The sequence below is a fragment of the Ammodytes marinus genome (genome assembly GCF_949987685.1).
Source record: "Ammodytes marinus genome assembly, chromosome: 9".
Classification (NCBI taxonomy): domain Eukaryota; kingdom Metazoa; phylum Chordata; class Actinopteri; order Uranoscopiformes; family Ammodytidae; genus Ammodytes; species Ammodytes marinus.
Genome location: NC_137213.1, coordinates 29,707,026 through 29,721,383, shown reverse-complemented (window position 1 = coordinate 29,721,383; position 14,358 = coordinate 29,707,026). Strand labels below are relative to the sequence as shown.

General features: G+C 39.3%; 1 protein-coding gene across 3 annotated transcripts in view; it reads left to right on the top strand.

Moving 5' to 3' along the window:
- The first annotated feature begins 2,327 nt into the window (after window positions 1–2,327).
- The window catches only part of esyt2a (extended synaptotagmin-like protein 2a), a 64,759-nt gene continuing 52,728 nt past the window's right edge, over window positions 2,328–14,358 (top strand). For 2 of the 3 annotated variants that reach the window (XM_080033558.1, XM_080033556.1), the window contains exons 1-2: window positions 2,328–2,469; window positions 5,760–6,154. In XM_080033558.1, coding sequence (XP_079889684.1) covers window positions 5,780–6,154 — 375 coding nt within the window. In that variant the 5' untranslated portion in view covers window positions 2,328–2,469; window positions 5,760–5,779. The remainder of the gene's footprint in view (window positions 2,470–5,759; window positions 6,155–14,358) is intronic. The other variant, XM_080033557.1, reaches the window with a different exon arrangement.

The following is a 14,358-nucleotide window of genomic DNA, read 5'->3' as shown; positions in this document are numbered from 1 at the left end:
ACCTTTAGCACATAAGAGTGATATGAGGGAATGGATACAACCAAATATATCAGCATATTTATTGAATGTTTAATATGTTGAGATGTAGGGTCTAAATGTGCTTTTTAAAACCTTTTTGCAGGAGTGTGTTGAACTTTTTATCCAATCACCCAATAGTCCGAAATATTATCATAACTGCAAACTCAAATTGAATGAAAAAAACATTATAAAAGAACTGAAACCCTGTATATATAACCCAATATATAATAACACATACTGTACATGTAAGTGAAGAAACTTTGTACGGAAGCCTAGAATAGCCACGCTCGTTATTAATTGTTTTGGAATCCATTATCTCAAAATCACAAGTTAATTAAAACAAGAAATTTTGTTTCTAAATGTGTTAAAAACCCCATTACAGCGAAAGTTAATTTCCTCCAATGTTCATATCTCATAATCTTGAGATAATGGCACCTGGTATTATACGTAATGAGTGGAAACAAGCTTCTTTTTTAAGATTATTTTTTGGCATTTTCAAGCTTTATTAGATAGTACAGAGTTGAAATGGGGAGACAGAGAGAGAGAGAGAGAGAGACAGAGAGAGAGAGAGGGGGGATGACCTGCAGTAAAGGTCCACGGGTCGGATTTTAACCCGCAACCACTGCAACGAAGGCCTGAGCCGATATGGTACACGCTCTATCCACTAAACCACCTGAGCGCCCCGGAAACAAGCTTCTTTTAATGGGAAATGTATCTTGTATTATAACGGAATCAAAAACGTTTTACTAGCAGGCTATGGCCGCTCTTGGCTTCCGTAACTTTGAGCAATTTGATAGCAAAATGCCTTTAGTTTTTAATTATTATTATTTTTTTTATGAATTAAAGACACTGCACAAGATCAAAACATCAACCGAACCATTGCCAACTGGGCCACCATATATTTAACCATTCCCTCTGTATTTGGGCATGAACCAGTATCCATAATATGTTTAGTAAATATTTAGTTATGGTTATTTATATATATGAGTTATATGCCTCTTTCTTACCCCTCATTTCTACCCCTTTAAGAACATCAGTATGGGTTGTTTAGGTTTGAGTGACAGCACCCTCCAGTGGCAGTAGGAGTTATTACGAGTGTTGGGAGCAAATGGAAAAAGCAGTGGGACATGGGTCAGCAAAACGTTGGACTTATACTAACTAGACAGACTTCTGTTTCCTATTGTAACAGCTTTTAAATATGCTGACACGTTATGTGATTATTTTGATATGAATGTCTGTTATGTGTCTGTTCTGGAGGGCATTATGTCCTCTTGGATGCATCACAAAGACAGAAGAAATAGTCACAATGTTGTTTCTGTGGGGATGTTCACTCCAACTAACTTGTGTCATACTCTTCACTGTAGAGTCTACTGAATGCACTGTCCTGACTTTGCGATGAGTTTCTAATTTTTCTAAGCACAGAGAATCATAAATTGTGTCTGGGAATTAACTTTAAATGAATTAATCAATCTTATTCCATTATGTTTGAAATTTACATAGCCTACCCTGTTCTATATAATCTTTCTTAAAACACCTAGCTTTCTCACAACAGGGTCAACTGTAGATTAAGTTTCGGCAACAAATAGGATGAAATGGTCAAAGGTCAAAGGCTTGTTCAGACCCTTGTGGTATTTGTAAAGGATTATAAGTTGCACACAAAGTTGACTGATCACCTGACATATACCCTGCGTTCCGAATCTCATACTCTTTCTTTTTTATATTCTACATACTACATCCGATGATAAAAATAATCTAGTTAGGATGCAGTAGGCAATGCATACTATTGGGACATACCGTACTTTTACTCTTTTATTTCATCATAACATTGCGCCTTGATCTTGCCTCTTGCTTTTATATCCTGCACATCCCCGTTTGTTTTCATATGGAGGCTTCACGTGCGCACCGGATTGTGGGTCAGAATCGCCCAAATAGGTACTTCTAACCATCCTAAATCTGGCCACAAGAATCGGGACATCCTAAATCTTTTTTCTACATCTATAGGCCTATAGTAGAAAGTATGCGATATGTATCCAAATTTGACTCCTTTGAGGAAAATAAAATGAATACACATTAATATTTGTATCTTGTACAGCACTTTGGTCAACCGATGTTGTTTTTAAATGTGCTATAGAAATAATTTTGACTTTGACTTTTGGCCGGCAGGTGTCGCCATTCTCCGCTTCAGTGTCGGTGTTTTGAAGCTCCCTCCGTCTCCGTGTATGACCTCCTTCCCCAGCTATGACAGTTTCCTGCGGCGCTTGTCTGTCTGACTGCTCGCCCCATAGTACGGCCATGGCTCGCGCTCACGGAAGGATGTGTTGAAGGGGAGACACACACACATACACACACACGGTTACTGGAGTTTACCTGCTCGCTATGCAGAGGACGTAGTGAATTGTTTTAGTTTTTTTAGTTTATCCAAGGAAGAGTGAATGTCGCTGTTAGAAACTGGTGAGTGAGTCATATTTGGTTTGTTAAATACGCGGATGTAGAAGTTGTTGTGTTTTTCTAGCTTTCTAGCTTTTACGCAGTAGGACTAGCGCCGATACGTGTCACTTTGAGGAGAGCACGTCAGGACGTACTCCCTTACAAAAAATAGAATTTAAGATTGTCTGTGGGTAAAGCTATACTTACACACATCGTTGCCAATAACTTGAGTGTATTTAAGATTAAGTGGAATGTGAACTTCAATTCGGCATAGTTAGAATTAAACCAGATATAACATATTTTAGTAAAATCGCAACTTTTGTATCAAGATCATACTTGGCGTTGGCGTCCACTGCGCTGTGTTTTGGTGCTTGGCGTTTACAAGGGCGAGGGTTAAGACACTTTTAAAAGTTGAAACACGACTGAAGTAAGTTGTGTAGGTTTATTGCATGTACGCCGAATTTAAGAGTACTTCTGAACTCTTCATTGTATGTAGTTAGTTTCGATCTCTCAATTTCCTAATGTTGCCAGTTTTCAGAATAATTCCGCTCACAAGAAATTGGCATTATAGCCATGGAGATCCGTGGGTGGACATTGGTATGACAGTCCAGTTTATAGCCTGTGTTGACATGCAGTGTAGGTCGTGGAAACATTAGGTTGTCTAAACGAGTATACAGATATACTGATCAAATACTAATACTAATTGTTGTATGTTTACTTTTATTAATGCATGTTCACTTTTTACTTATATCAGCTTACCTTTTAAAAGGGAGTTGGCTTATTACTACACAATTATGTCTGGCATACTTAAAAAAAGAAAAAAAGAAAAAAAAATCTCGAAAATATTCCCAACATGGAAAGTTTATTGGCCTTTGTTTACAGTTACAGCAATATTTCTATGCATTTTCACACACTATGCTTTCACTTAAATTCATGTGTAGAGCTAATCATCAAACAGATTAGTAATGGGCCTTTTTCAGAATCTCAATGGTCCATTTACTTAGCTCAATAGGAAGCTTGTGGATTATTCGTCATGCCTAATGTTGGTATTTTAATTTATCCCTAGGGGTAGCTTTAACTACAGTATGTCTGTGGTGTACTTGTTTGATCTTTGACCTGAAGATAGAAATCTCTCTTTATTTGATGAGTGATGAAACAGTTGCCTCTGTGAACTGCTATGTGTTAAAGGCCTACTTCACCGGTTTGAATATGAAGGTGTATTGAATTCTGAGATCCTATGTAGTATAAAAAACGTACTTTGTAAATATTACTGTGATGTCACAGTAAAAGACATCACAGTAATATTTACAAAGTAAGTTTTTTTTTAACCCTATATTTCTCTTTCTGTGATGTCACGAGAAAGAGAGATATAGGGTTAAAAAAAACACTCTTTCTGCCTTTTCTCAGGCTAGGATGAACCGATTTCAATTTTTTTCGCACATTTATACTACATAGGATCTCAGAATTCAAATACACCTTCATATTCAAACCGGTGAAGTAGGCCTTTAAGTAGTCTAGTAGTGGTAGTGATATATTTCGGTCAATACAAACTGTTGTCCATTAGGAATACACAGTAGTAAAAAAATCAATTTATATAACAAAGGCATTTGATTTCACAGAAGATTTTATTTGACATGATATGTTCGGTTACTGTTCAGTTCAATAAATTCTCTTTTTGAGTTTGTTAAGTACTTTGGTGAACTACGGTCATTTTTAAAATGTGCTATATAGTCTAGTAGTGGTAGTGATTGATTTTGGTCCATACAAACAGTTTTCCATCTGGGATACACATAGGGCTGGCCCGAATTATTCGAATATTCGAATACTCGTTCGGAAAATTAGTATTCGGAGCTTAAATTAGTGTTCGGAGCTTCGTTTTTTTTATTTATTTTTTTTTTTTTAAATTATTTTATTTTATTTTTTTCAAAAAAATGTTTTGCAAGAAGCTATTACTGCAATATAATGTCATAAAATAATTTTATATTTGGATATAAAAGTTAGTAATATTGTAGTAGTAGTAGTAGTAGTATTGCTCATTTAGGAGGATATTACATCACTAAGTGTCATAGCGCATCCATTATTTCACCTCCGAGCGCGTAAATCTTCAACAAAATATGCAGATACTGTCAAAATCGGTTCCAGGGAGTATATAGGGATTATTAACGCTTTAAAAAAAATAAAATAAAAAAAAAATGTTTTAATATATATATATATATTTTTTATGTTGTTTTTGATGGTGTGTTTTTCTGGAACAAATATTCGAATATTCGCTCGGAAAAACCAACGAATATTCGAAGCCTGAAAAATGGCATTCGGGCCAGTCCTAGATACACATAGTAAAAAATTCAATTTATGCAACAAAGGCATTTGATTTCAAAGGAACAACAGCAACATTAGATCGACTAAGTCAAATAAGCAGTCAACAATGGTAACAACTTTGTTAATTTAAAAATCAAGTCTAAGTATTCCCCTTTCTCAAATAAATAATATATATATTTCAATGTTATTCATCATCAGTGTCTACTGATATTTTCCTGTTATAACTCTTACTGCTCGGACCGCTTAAACTTTCCAGTCATTGCTTAGAGAGCGCCTTGCATGGCAGCTACTGCCATCGGTTTATGAGTGTGTGTATGAATGGGTGAATGTGGTAAGAAATGTAAAGCGCTTTGGGGCTGAGAAAATCGGCTAGAAGGCGCTATATAAGTCAAGTCCAAGTCAAGTCCATAGACCCACCTTTATTCGTTAGCTTTCTTTTGTGGTTTTGTATATATATTTTATGCAATTTATTTTCCATTTCGTTAAGCAATTTGGTCAACTATGTATGTTTTTAAATGATGTGCTATAATATAAATAATAATAATTTGAACTTATGCAAAATTAGAATATTAAAGCGTGTGTGTTCTTAAAACATTCCTCTAACATCTGTCAAAACTGTCTTTTTTCCCCAGTAGGTAAATTCATCTTTTTGAGCTCTTTAAGTACTTTGGTCAACTGTGGTTGCTATATAAATAAACTTTAAATTAAAATGTATTTGAAAGCGTCTACTATTAAAACATCCTCTATGAGTCAAAACTGCCATCGGTGTGTGTGTGTGTGTGTGTGTGTGTGTGTGTGTGTGTGTGTGTGTGTGTGTGTGTGTGTGTGTGTGTGTGTGTGTGTGTGTGTGTGTGTGTGTGTGTGTGTGTGTGTGTGTGTGTGTGTGTGTGTGTGTGTGTGAATGTGGTAAGAATTGTAAGGCGCTTTGGGGCTGAGAAAATCGGCTAAAAAGTCAAGTCCATCTACCATTTTACCAAAACTGTCTTTTTTCCCAGTAGGTTAAACGAGTATCAGTATGGCGGGTTCGGCAGGTCCCGGTGTGCGGACAAACGGGCCAATGGCGGCACCTTCCAACGTCCCAAACGACAGCTCCAAACTGGGCCCACCTATATCGCCAGAAGAAATGGACGAAGCCCCTCCATCTTCCCTCGCAGACATCTCTCAAATGTGGATTAAATTCGGCAAGACTTTCGCGATCATCTTCCCCATCTACGTGCTGGGATACTTTGAGTTCAGCTTCAGTTGGGTTCTGATCGGACTAGCCATGTTGTTCTATTGGAGAAGGAACCACGGAGATAAGGATTTCAGGATTAACCAAGCTTTAAAGTTTCTGGACCATGAGGAGAAAGTCACGCGGACGACTATGCCCACAAATGAGCTGCCACCCTGGGTAAGTCACCTCCAGAATTATTACACTCCGGGTTTTTCATTAACTTCTGTCATTTCATTTCAAAATGATATATAGATGGATGGATGGATAGATAGATAGATAGATAGATAGATAGATAGATAAGCCCCTTGAGATGCAGCATCTTGTTTTCGACGGGGTCCTCAGCAAACTTAAGGCTGTTACATACTCCGCGAGAAGAAAGAACAAAGTTCTCGGTGACAGAGCTGCGAGAAGAAAATGACGTCATTTTCTTCTCTCAGCTCTTGTTTAGCTGTTCTCGTAGCTTGTTCTCGACACATCACCCGGGCCGAACTTTCTTCTCGCAGCTTGTCCGAGAACTATTGTGTGATTGGTCAGTCTGAAGTCAATGAGGAAAGCGAAGTGAAATCAGCTGGCGCTACTGAGTCAATTACCATGGTAACAATGCGCCGCGGTGAGGAGTTCGGCAGTTGAGTTCTCGTGAAGTATGTAATGACAGACCAGAAAGAACTTCTCGCAGCTCTGTCACCGAGAACTTTGTTCTTTCTTCTCGCGGAGTATGTAACAGCCTTTACCGTACCAACTTCTTGTTATTGCTTTATATTTTGACTCTGTACTCCTCCCTTGGGTGTTTAGTCCAGCCAGCATCAAGTGTAGGATGTCAGTTAACATTGACTGATGGAGATAACTCAATTCCCCGCCCCTTGATTGACACTAATTCACTCTGAATACACAGGACATACTAAATAGTCAAACCAGAGACACTGATTAGTACTAAGAGTGGTCTCTTTGGGCCTTTTCACACCTTAATGTCCGATTTCTTGATCTATTGATTACATTTGATTTGGTTAGGTTTGGTTTAACACTAAAGAACTTCCCATGGGCATAGTGGATAGAGCGCGTACCATATTGACTCCGGCCTTCGTTGCAGTGGTCATGGGTTCAAGTCCGACCCGTGGACCTTTACTGCAGGTCATCCCCCTCTCTCTCTCCATTTCAACTCTATACTGTCAAATAAAGCTTGAAAATGCAAGAAAATATCTTAAAAAAAAAAAGAAAAAAAAAATTCCATGACATACTGTACCTACTTGGGCTGGGTATCCCTTCACTGGACACCGATTCAATGTAGATCGGTGTAGATCTGATGTCGGCTTTTTTTTCAGTTGGTGGGTTGCCTCAATCAGTTTGAATGAATGAAATGGAGAAAAATTAACAGGGTTTCCTTAGTGCTTTATAGTTATGGCGGCCGCCCAGACAACGCACGCCTCCCGCTTTAATACTGTTGTAGAAAATAAGATAAAGAGACCGGTGACTGGTGATAGCTGGCCAGGACTTCATGTAATTGGTCCGAAAGTCCAAACCATCCAAAAAAAAAAAATTCTCTATTGGACCATTGTTCTGGTGTCCAGGACCACTGTCCAGTCCACTAAGGTTGGTGTGACAGCCCCCTAAATTTCTTTCCCAGATCTGTAGGCATAGTTTTATTACATGGCACCATCCTACTTACTTATTCTAAGACAAAAACCTTGCAGATTTTCTTTATTTCAACAGGTAAATCCCATTGAGTCCGGAGACTCTTTTTCAAGGGAGACCTGTTCCCATTCACACGTTACCATTCACACACACATTCACACACAGATAGCAGGCTAACTATCGACATTCACAGGCAAGGTGGGTGAAGTGTCTTGCCCAAGGACACAACAACCATGACTCGAGTGGCAGGGCGGGAATCAAACCACCAAACCCTCCGACCATTGGCCGACCCGCTCTACCACCTGAGCCACAGTCACCCCAGATAGGAGAACGTCCAATTCCACAAACTCTTTTTGAATTAGTTCCACAGTCAAGTCAAAGTAATGATCAGACCATAAGCCTGTAATTTCCTTGCTTGGTTTAAGTGGTCAACCTAATACGCTTACATGTGACAGATTTGACCACATTGGAGACTTAAACTGCACATTATACACACAACCAGACATTACAGCATTTGGAAAACCATGACATTCTACGACTCCATGAAAAAAAAATTCCACAGACTGCAGTCATTTTAATGGTGGAAATAAAGCTATTTTTGGGCAACAAATATGGGAAAATAACAGTTTTTGGCAGTTGAATTCTCCCTAAGCTGCCAGCTAAGTAGCCAGCCTGAGATGTTTCACAGTATTTTTACTACATGTCTGGAAACTTTACCTCTGATACTTTGATTTAAACTTACAGAACATTGGTAATTTATCTATCTATCTATCTATCTATCTATCTATCTATCTATCTATCTATCTATCTATCTATCTATCTATCTATCTATCTATCTATCTATCTATCTATCTATCTATCTATCTATCTATCTATCTATCTATCTATCCATCCATCCATCCATCCATCCATCCATCCATCCATCCATCCATCCATCCATCCATCCATCCATCCATCCATCCATCCATCCATCCATCCATCCATCCATCCATCCATCCATCCATCCATCCATCCATCCATCCATCCATCCATCCATCCATCCATCCATCCATCCATCCATCCATCCATCCATCCATCCATCCATCCATCCATCCATCCATCCATCCATCCATCCATCCATCCATCCATCCATCCATCCATGTTATTGGGGGTCTTACAAACTTGAGACGGTCACACTTTTTGTCGAGGGCACAGTACAAACCTTTCGTCTATTCTAGCCAGGATCAAATAATTTCTAGACTCTTTCTGATAATTTTGATTCTCATAGGACTTGCATCAGTCCTCAATGAATAATTGAAAACATGGCCTCTCTCTCACTCTGAGTACACATGGCTGCCACTGACAAAACAGTAGAGTCATCAAACCTGTTCTAGTTTTCACTTTCAGTATCTTCCTATATCGTTAGCCTCATAGCATAATGGCCGAAATCATATTTACTCTACTCTACTTTTACTCTACATCTACTCTATTCTACATCTACTTTACCCTACTCTATAACCCTTAAAATACGACTTAGGCAATTATGCTATTAGGTTAACGAAAAGTAGATGTAGAGTAGAGTAGATGTAGAGTAAAAGTAGAGTAATTATGATTTAGGCAATTATGCTATGAGGCTAACGGAAAGTAGATGGAGAATAGAGTAGATGTAGAATAGAGTAGATGTAGAGTAAATAATATTTAGGCAATTATGGTATGAGGGTAACAATATGTGGTTGTTTTGCCAGCCTGTCAGTGGGTTGCCAGGTTTTCTCTTTGCCACAGTTAGAAAAAGCATTGTGAAGAGAAAGAAGAGGCTGAGCTGTCATTATCTCACTGTCTACTCGTTTCTCTGGTCGCGACCTGCAACGAGCACATCCAGACGAAATTACCCCGTTGTGCTGTGAGCATGAGCACAGCAGAATGTTAGGAATGATGATTACTGTTGGGTGTGTGTGTGTCTCTCTCTGTGTGTGTGTTTGTGTGTGTCTCTCTGTGTGTGTTTGGGTGTGTTTGGGTGTTTTTGTGTGTGTGTGTGTGTGTGTGTGTGTGTGTGTGTGTGTGTGTGTGTGTGTGTGTGTGTTTGTGTGTGTGTGTGTGAGCAAACCAGTCATATCTGAAGAGATGGTTATCTTTAAGGACTCTCTTTGAAACTCACCTGACTTCACCTTGCTGTTTAACATTTTTTCTACTTCAGTTTTTCCTTTGCATGATAGAACATTTTATATTATCCAGTACCACATATAGTATCAACCCTCAAAGAATCAATTATTGTGTCTGTATAAAAGCAGTGTTGGAATGAACTGTGTTACAATAGTTACTACATCCTCTAGAGCAGGGGTCTCCAAACTTTTTTCACTGAGGGCCACATACAGAAAAATCTACGAAGGGCCGGGCCACTTTGCAAAAATAACACATTTATCAGGACATGTAGCTGCTCTGATGTTTAGTTTCATAGTGTTTTCGTAAATTGCAATCCTTCTTCACGGCAACACTTTCCTTGCACATTAAACAGACACATTTCCCCTCTTGTTTATATGCCAATGATACACCCAGTGTTTTCTGCCTTTGCGTCCAATGTCCAGCAGAGTGAAAATAGTATCCAGCCGAGGTCCCGACCCTCCTAGGGGGTTCCGGGGGTATGCCCCCCCGGGAGATTTTTTAAAGTTTTTAAAGCGAAATGCATGAATCTGGTGCACTTTGAGAGGGAAATTAAGAGGCTAAATATGAAGAATTTTGTATGAAAAAAAAATGGAGACACTGTGTCAGATGAATTAGAAGCTATTGGAGAAGGACGCATAGATTTTCCATAATAATATTAATTTAAAATAAAATATTATGCAGGGTCCTCTGGGATGGGCTTGTTGCTCATTTTCTTTTATGGGACATATTTCTCTGTAATATAATGAGTGCATTTAAATTATTTAAAAATTAAAAGCGCCATATTACATTATATTTTTAAAATGTGCCACGGGCCAATCAATCAGTGTTTGACACCCCTGCACTAGTGGGTTAACTAAGAAATGCAAAAAAAAAAAAAAAAAAAAAAAAAAAATTCAAAGGGCCATATTACATTATATTTTTAAAATCGGCCGCGGGCCAATAAAAAGCAGGCCGTAGTTTGGGGACCCCTGCTCTAGAGCATTGCATACAGTATATCGACAATATTGACCTGCTGGAAGTAGTATATTGATATTATTGTTTGAAGATAGATACGATAGATTATTTTAATATCAAAGCACATTGAGACATTAAACTGAAGAAATTGCAATTTAACTGGGAAAATATAGATGTGCTAAACCTTTTGACGGGAAGTGTAAGAGTTGAACTTTGCTGCATAGATTTGCATTTTAATGATATGCAAATAACTCTTCTATCCTGCACATATAGGTAATAGGTAGGTAACATATAGGTCAAGTATAAACAGGTTAGGTTAGGTTAGGTTAGGTTACTCTATTGGCACCTGTATATTTGTTTATGCAGTGACGGGAGTAGCATCCTCCTCCTTAAGCTCCTTTGCATAAAGATTAGACAGCACACAAACATGAAGACGTGGCAAGGGGCTCAAGGATACAATAATCAGGATTAGGAAAAAGTGAGTGAGTGAGTGAGTGAGTGAGTGAGTGAGTGAGTGAGTGAGTGAGTGGGTGACTGATTGAGTAAGTGGGTGGGTGAGTGGGTGGCAGTGTGCCAACTAGGCCCAAAGACACACACACACACGCACGCACACACACTCACACTCTGTCTCTCTCTCACCATCCGCCCCCATCACAAAGCGTCCCATCAACACATTGTTAACACACACAGACCTTGAGAAAACACAGAGCTCAGCAGCTTTCACTGTCTTTACTATAAGCAGAGCAAAGCAGCTGGCAGACCACGACTACCGTTTACATGGCATTGATGTGATGGGTGGATGGAGGGATGGATGGATGGATGGATGGATGGATTGATGGAGGGATGGGTGGGTGGGTGGAGGGATGGATGGATGGATGGATGGATGGAGGGAGGGAGGGATGGATTGATGGATGGATGGATAGATAGATGGATAGGTGGATGGGTGGATGGATGGGTAGATACTAGATAGATAGATACTAGATAGATAGATACCAGTTAGATAGATAGATAGATAGATAGATAGATAGATAGATAGATAGATAGATAGATAGATAGATAGATAGTATCACTGACAGACAGACAGACAGACGGATAGATGAGTAATAGCCCACTAACTTCCTTTATTCATCCCTTTGAGGAAATCCAGATAACCAGTAGCTCATGTAGTCAGTTAACAGACAGTACAGTTTACAAACGATAAAATGAACAAACAATAAATGTGTAAAACCAAACCATCCGGACTGATTGATGGCTCATTGTTTGTGCTTGATTAAAAGGAAAGTGAAAAAGTCAGTGAAACTCAGTGAAAACACACCGTTTCAGTGTTAGGGTTCCCTTTAGACAGAGATGTTATCCTCTTGTTTCCTGCCCAGGGACTACAGATGAAAATGAGCTATTAGCTAACTCTGGTTCGGCCAATGAGCTGTGCATTGTCCCTGCTAAACAAACAAACAAATAGATTAATAAACGATTAACGAGGCTTCCTCATATAGAGCCATAGCATCAGCAGTGAACTTTGACCCCTGAGAGACAGACAGTGAGTCGCTGTCATTCTACAAACCTTATCTCTTTCACCTCTAGCACACTGACCTTGATCATTACAAGCTCAGGAGAAAGTCCCTGAGTCTTCCACTGTACAGCCACTATCAGGAGCCCTAATGTCAATAGTGTCATATGCAGCCGTGGAAACAACTAAGAGGCCACTCCAAATGTTCAGTGTCTCTCGTTTTACTATTTATAGGCATCTGTTTGAGTAGAATGAACATTTTGGTTTTATTTTATAAACGACTGACAACATTTCTACCAAATTCACAATAAAAATATTGTCGTTATTAAGAGCATTTCCATGAAGTAATGCCTCTTAATTTTTTCCGCGGCTCTATATTTAAATGACTTGTTGTTTTGTACTAGCAATAGTCCAAAAGCTGTTAAAAGCAGTGGGTTGTGTGAATAGGAATATTTTTTTAAATTTCGATTTCATGAATTAAATAACTAAATTGTGTCAGCCCTACCTATACAGTACTTGGCACCATTCTATAAGTTTGTCTAGAAAATGCTATCTACAATTTTTCCAGAGACAATATTACAAAATATGTAATATGAAAACCCAGTGATATTCATTTTATCCTAAACTGGTCCAATGATATATAAACATACAATTTTTTGTGGTCAAAGGAAGACAGTACTGTTATGCAAATCCATGCCTTCACCAAGGTACATCCCATTTAATATAGAGCTGCAGCATGTAGGCTATTAATTACACATTTTAAATTAAACCAGGAATTATTTTTTAGGTTAATAAATGTATGATTTGATCTGCAAATGTTTTAGAAAGTTACCGGAGTCTAAAAGTATGACATAATTTTTATGGGTCACCTATGGACTTCGATGTATATATATAGCTGCTGTGGTGGTGGAAAAGTTGAGGCACACTCCATTTAAAACCATTTGACGGTTCAACATTACAGACATGGAAAGATCTACTGTGAGCGACCGCAGTCTAACTGTTTCCCTTTTCCTGTTCTCTCTCTCTCTCTCTCTCTCTCTCTCTCTCTCTCTCTTTCTCTCTCTCTCTCTTTCTCTCTCTCTCTCTCTCTCTCTCTCTCTCTCTCTCTCTCTCTCTCTCTCTCTCTCTGAGTGTGTGCTGGTATGAGGTGGGGTTGGGTGTGGTTTTCCCTGTGTGTTTGATGTGCCAGCGGGCCGGGCTCCGTTCCACAACATAGAAACTATTTGGAGGAGCAGAAAAAATGCCTTGTGCTGCTCTGACCTGCTTTTACAAATTTACATTTTTTTTTTCTTTTTTTTTGCATTTTCAAGCTTTATTAGACAGTACAGAGTTGAAATGGGGAGACAGAGAGAGAGAGAGAGAGAGAGAGAGAGAGAGAGAGAGAGAGAGAGAGAGAGGATGACCTGCAGTAAAGGTCCACGGGTCAGATTTGAACCCGCGACCACTGCAACGAAGGCCGGAGCCAATATGGTACGCGCTCTATCCACTATGCCACCAGAGCGCCCAAATAGGCAGACATTGTTAGTCACCGTCAATGAAAATCAAACCAGTGCTTAGTCAACACTAGTGGTGCCAGAATGGACAGACAGTCAGACAGACAGTTTATAATAATCTCAGATAATTTGTCAGTTGCAGCTATGATGAATAAATCCCTGCAGTATTTGACATTATTACTAATCTTGTCCACACCTCTCTCTCTCTCTCTCTCTCTCTCTCCCTCTCCCTCTCCCTGTTTCTCTCTCTCACCCTCTCTCTCTCTCGCTCCCTCCCTCTGACACACACACACACACACACACACACACACACACACACACACACACACACACACACACACACACATTGCATTGTATTGGGAGGTGTGGCTGGGGAGGGAGGTTGGCATTACCAAACAGCTGTTACATAGTTGGACAGTGAGTCTCACCCACATTACTGGCTTTGACACACACACACACACACACACACACACACACACACACACACACACACACACACACACACACACACACACACACATGGGACGGGCCACTTATTCCAGAAATGCTCTCCCACGTACTGTATTCCCCCTGTATCCTTAAATCGAGCCACTTGTAATCTCTGGTTGAGTTGTGTGCTTTTGGTCTTCAGTGTAAAAGACGAGGCGTTTTGGCATTCC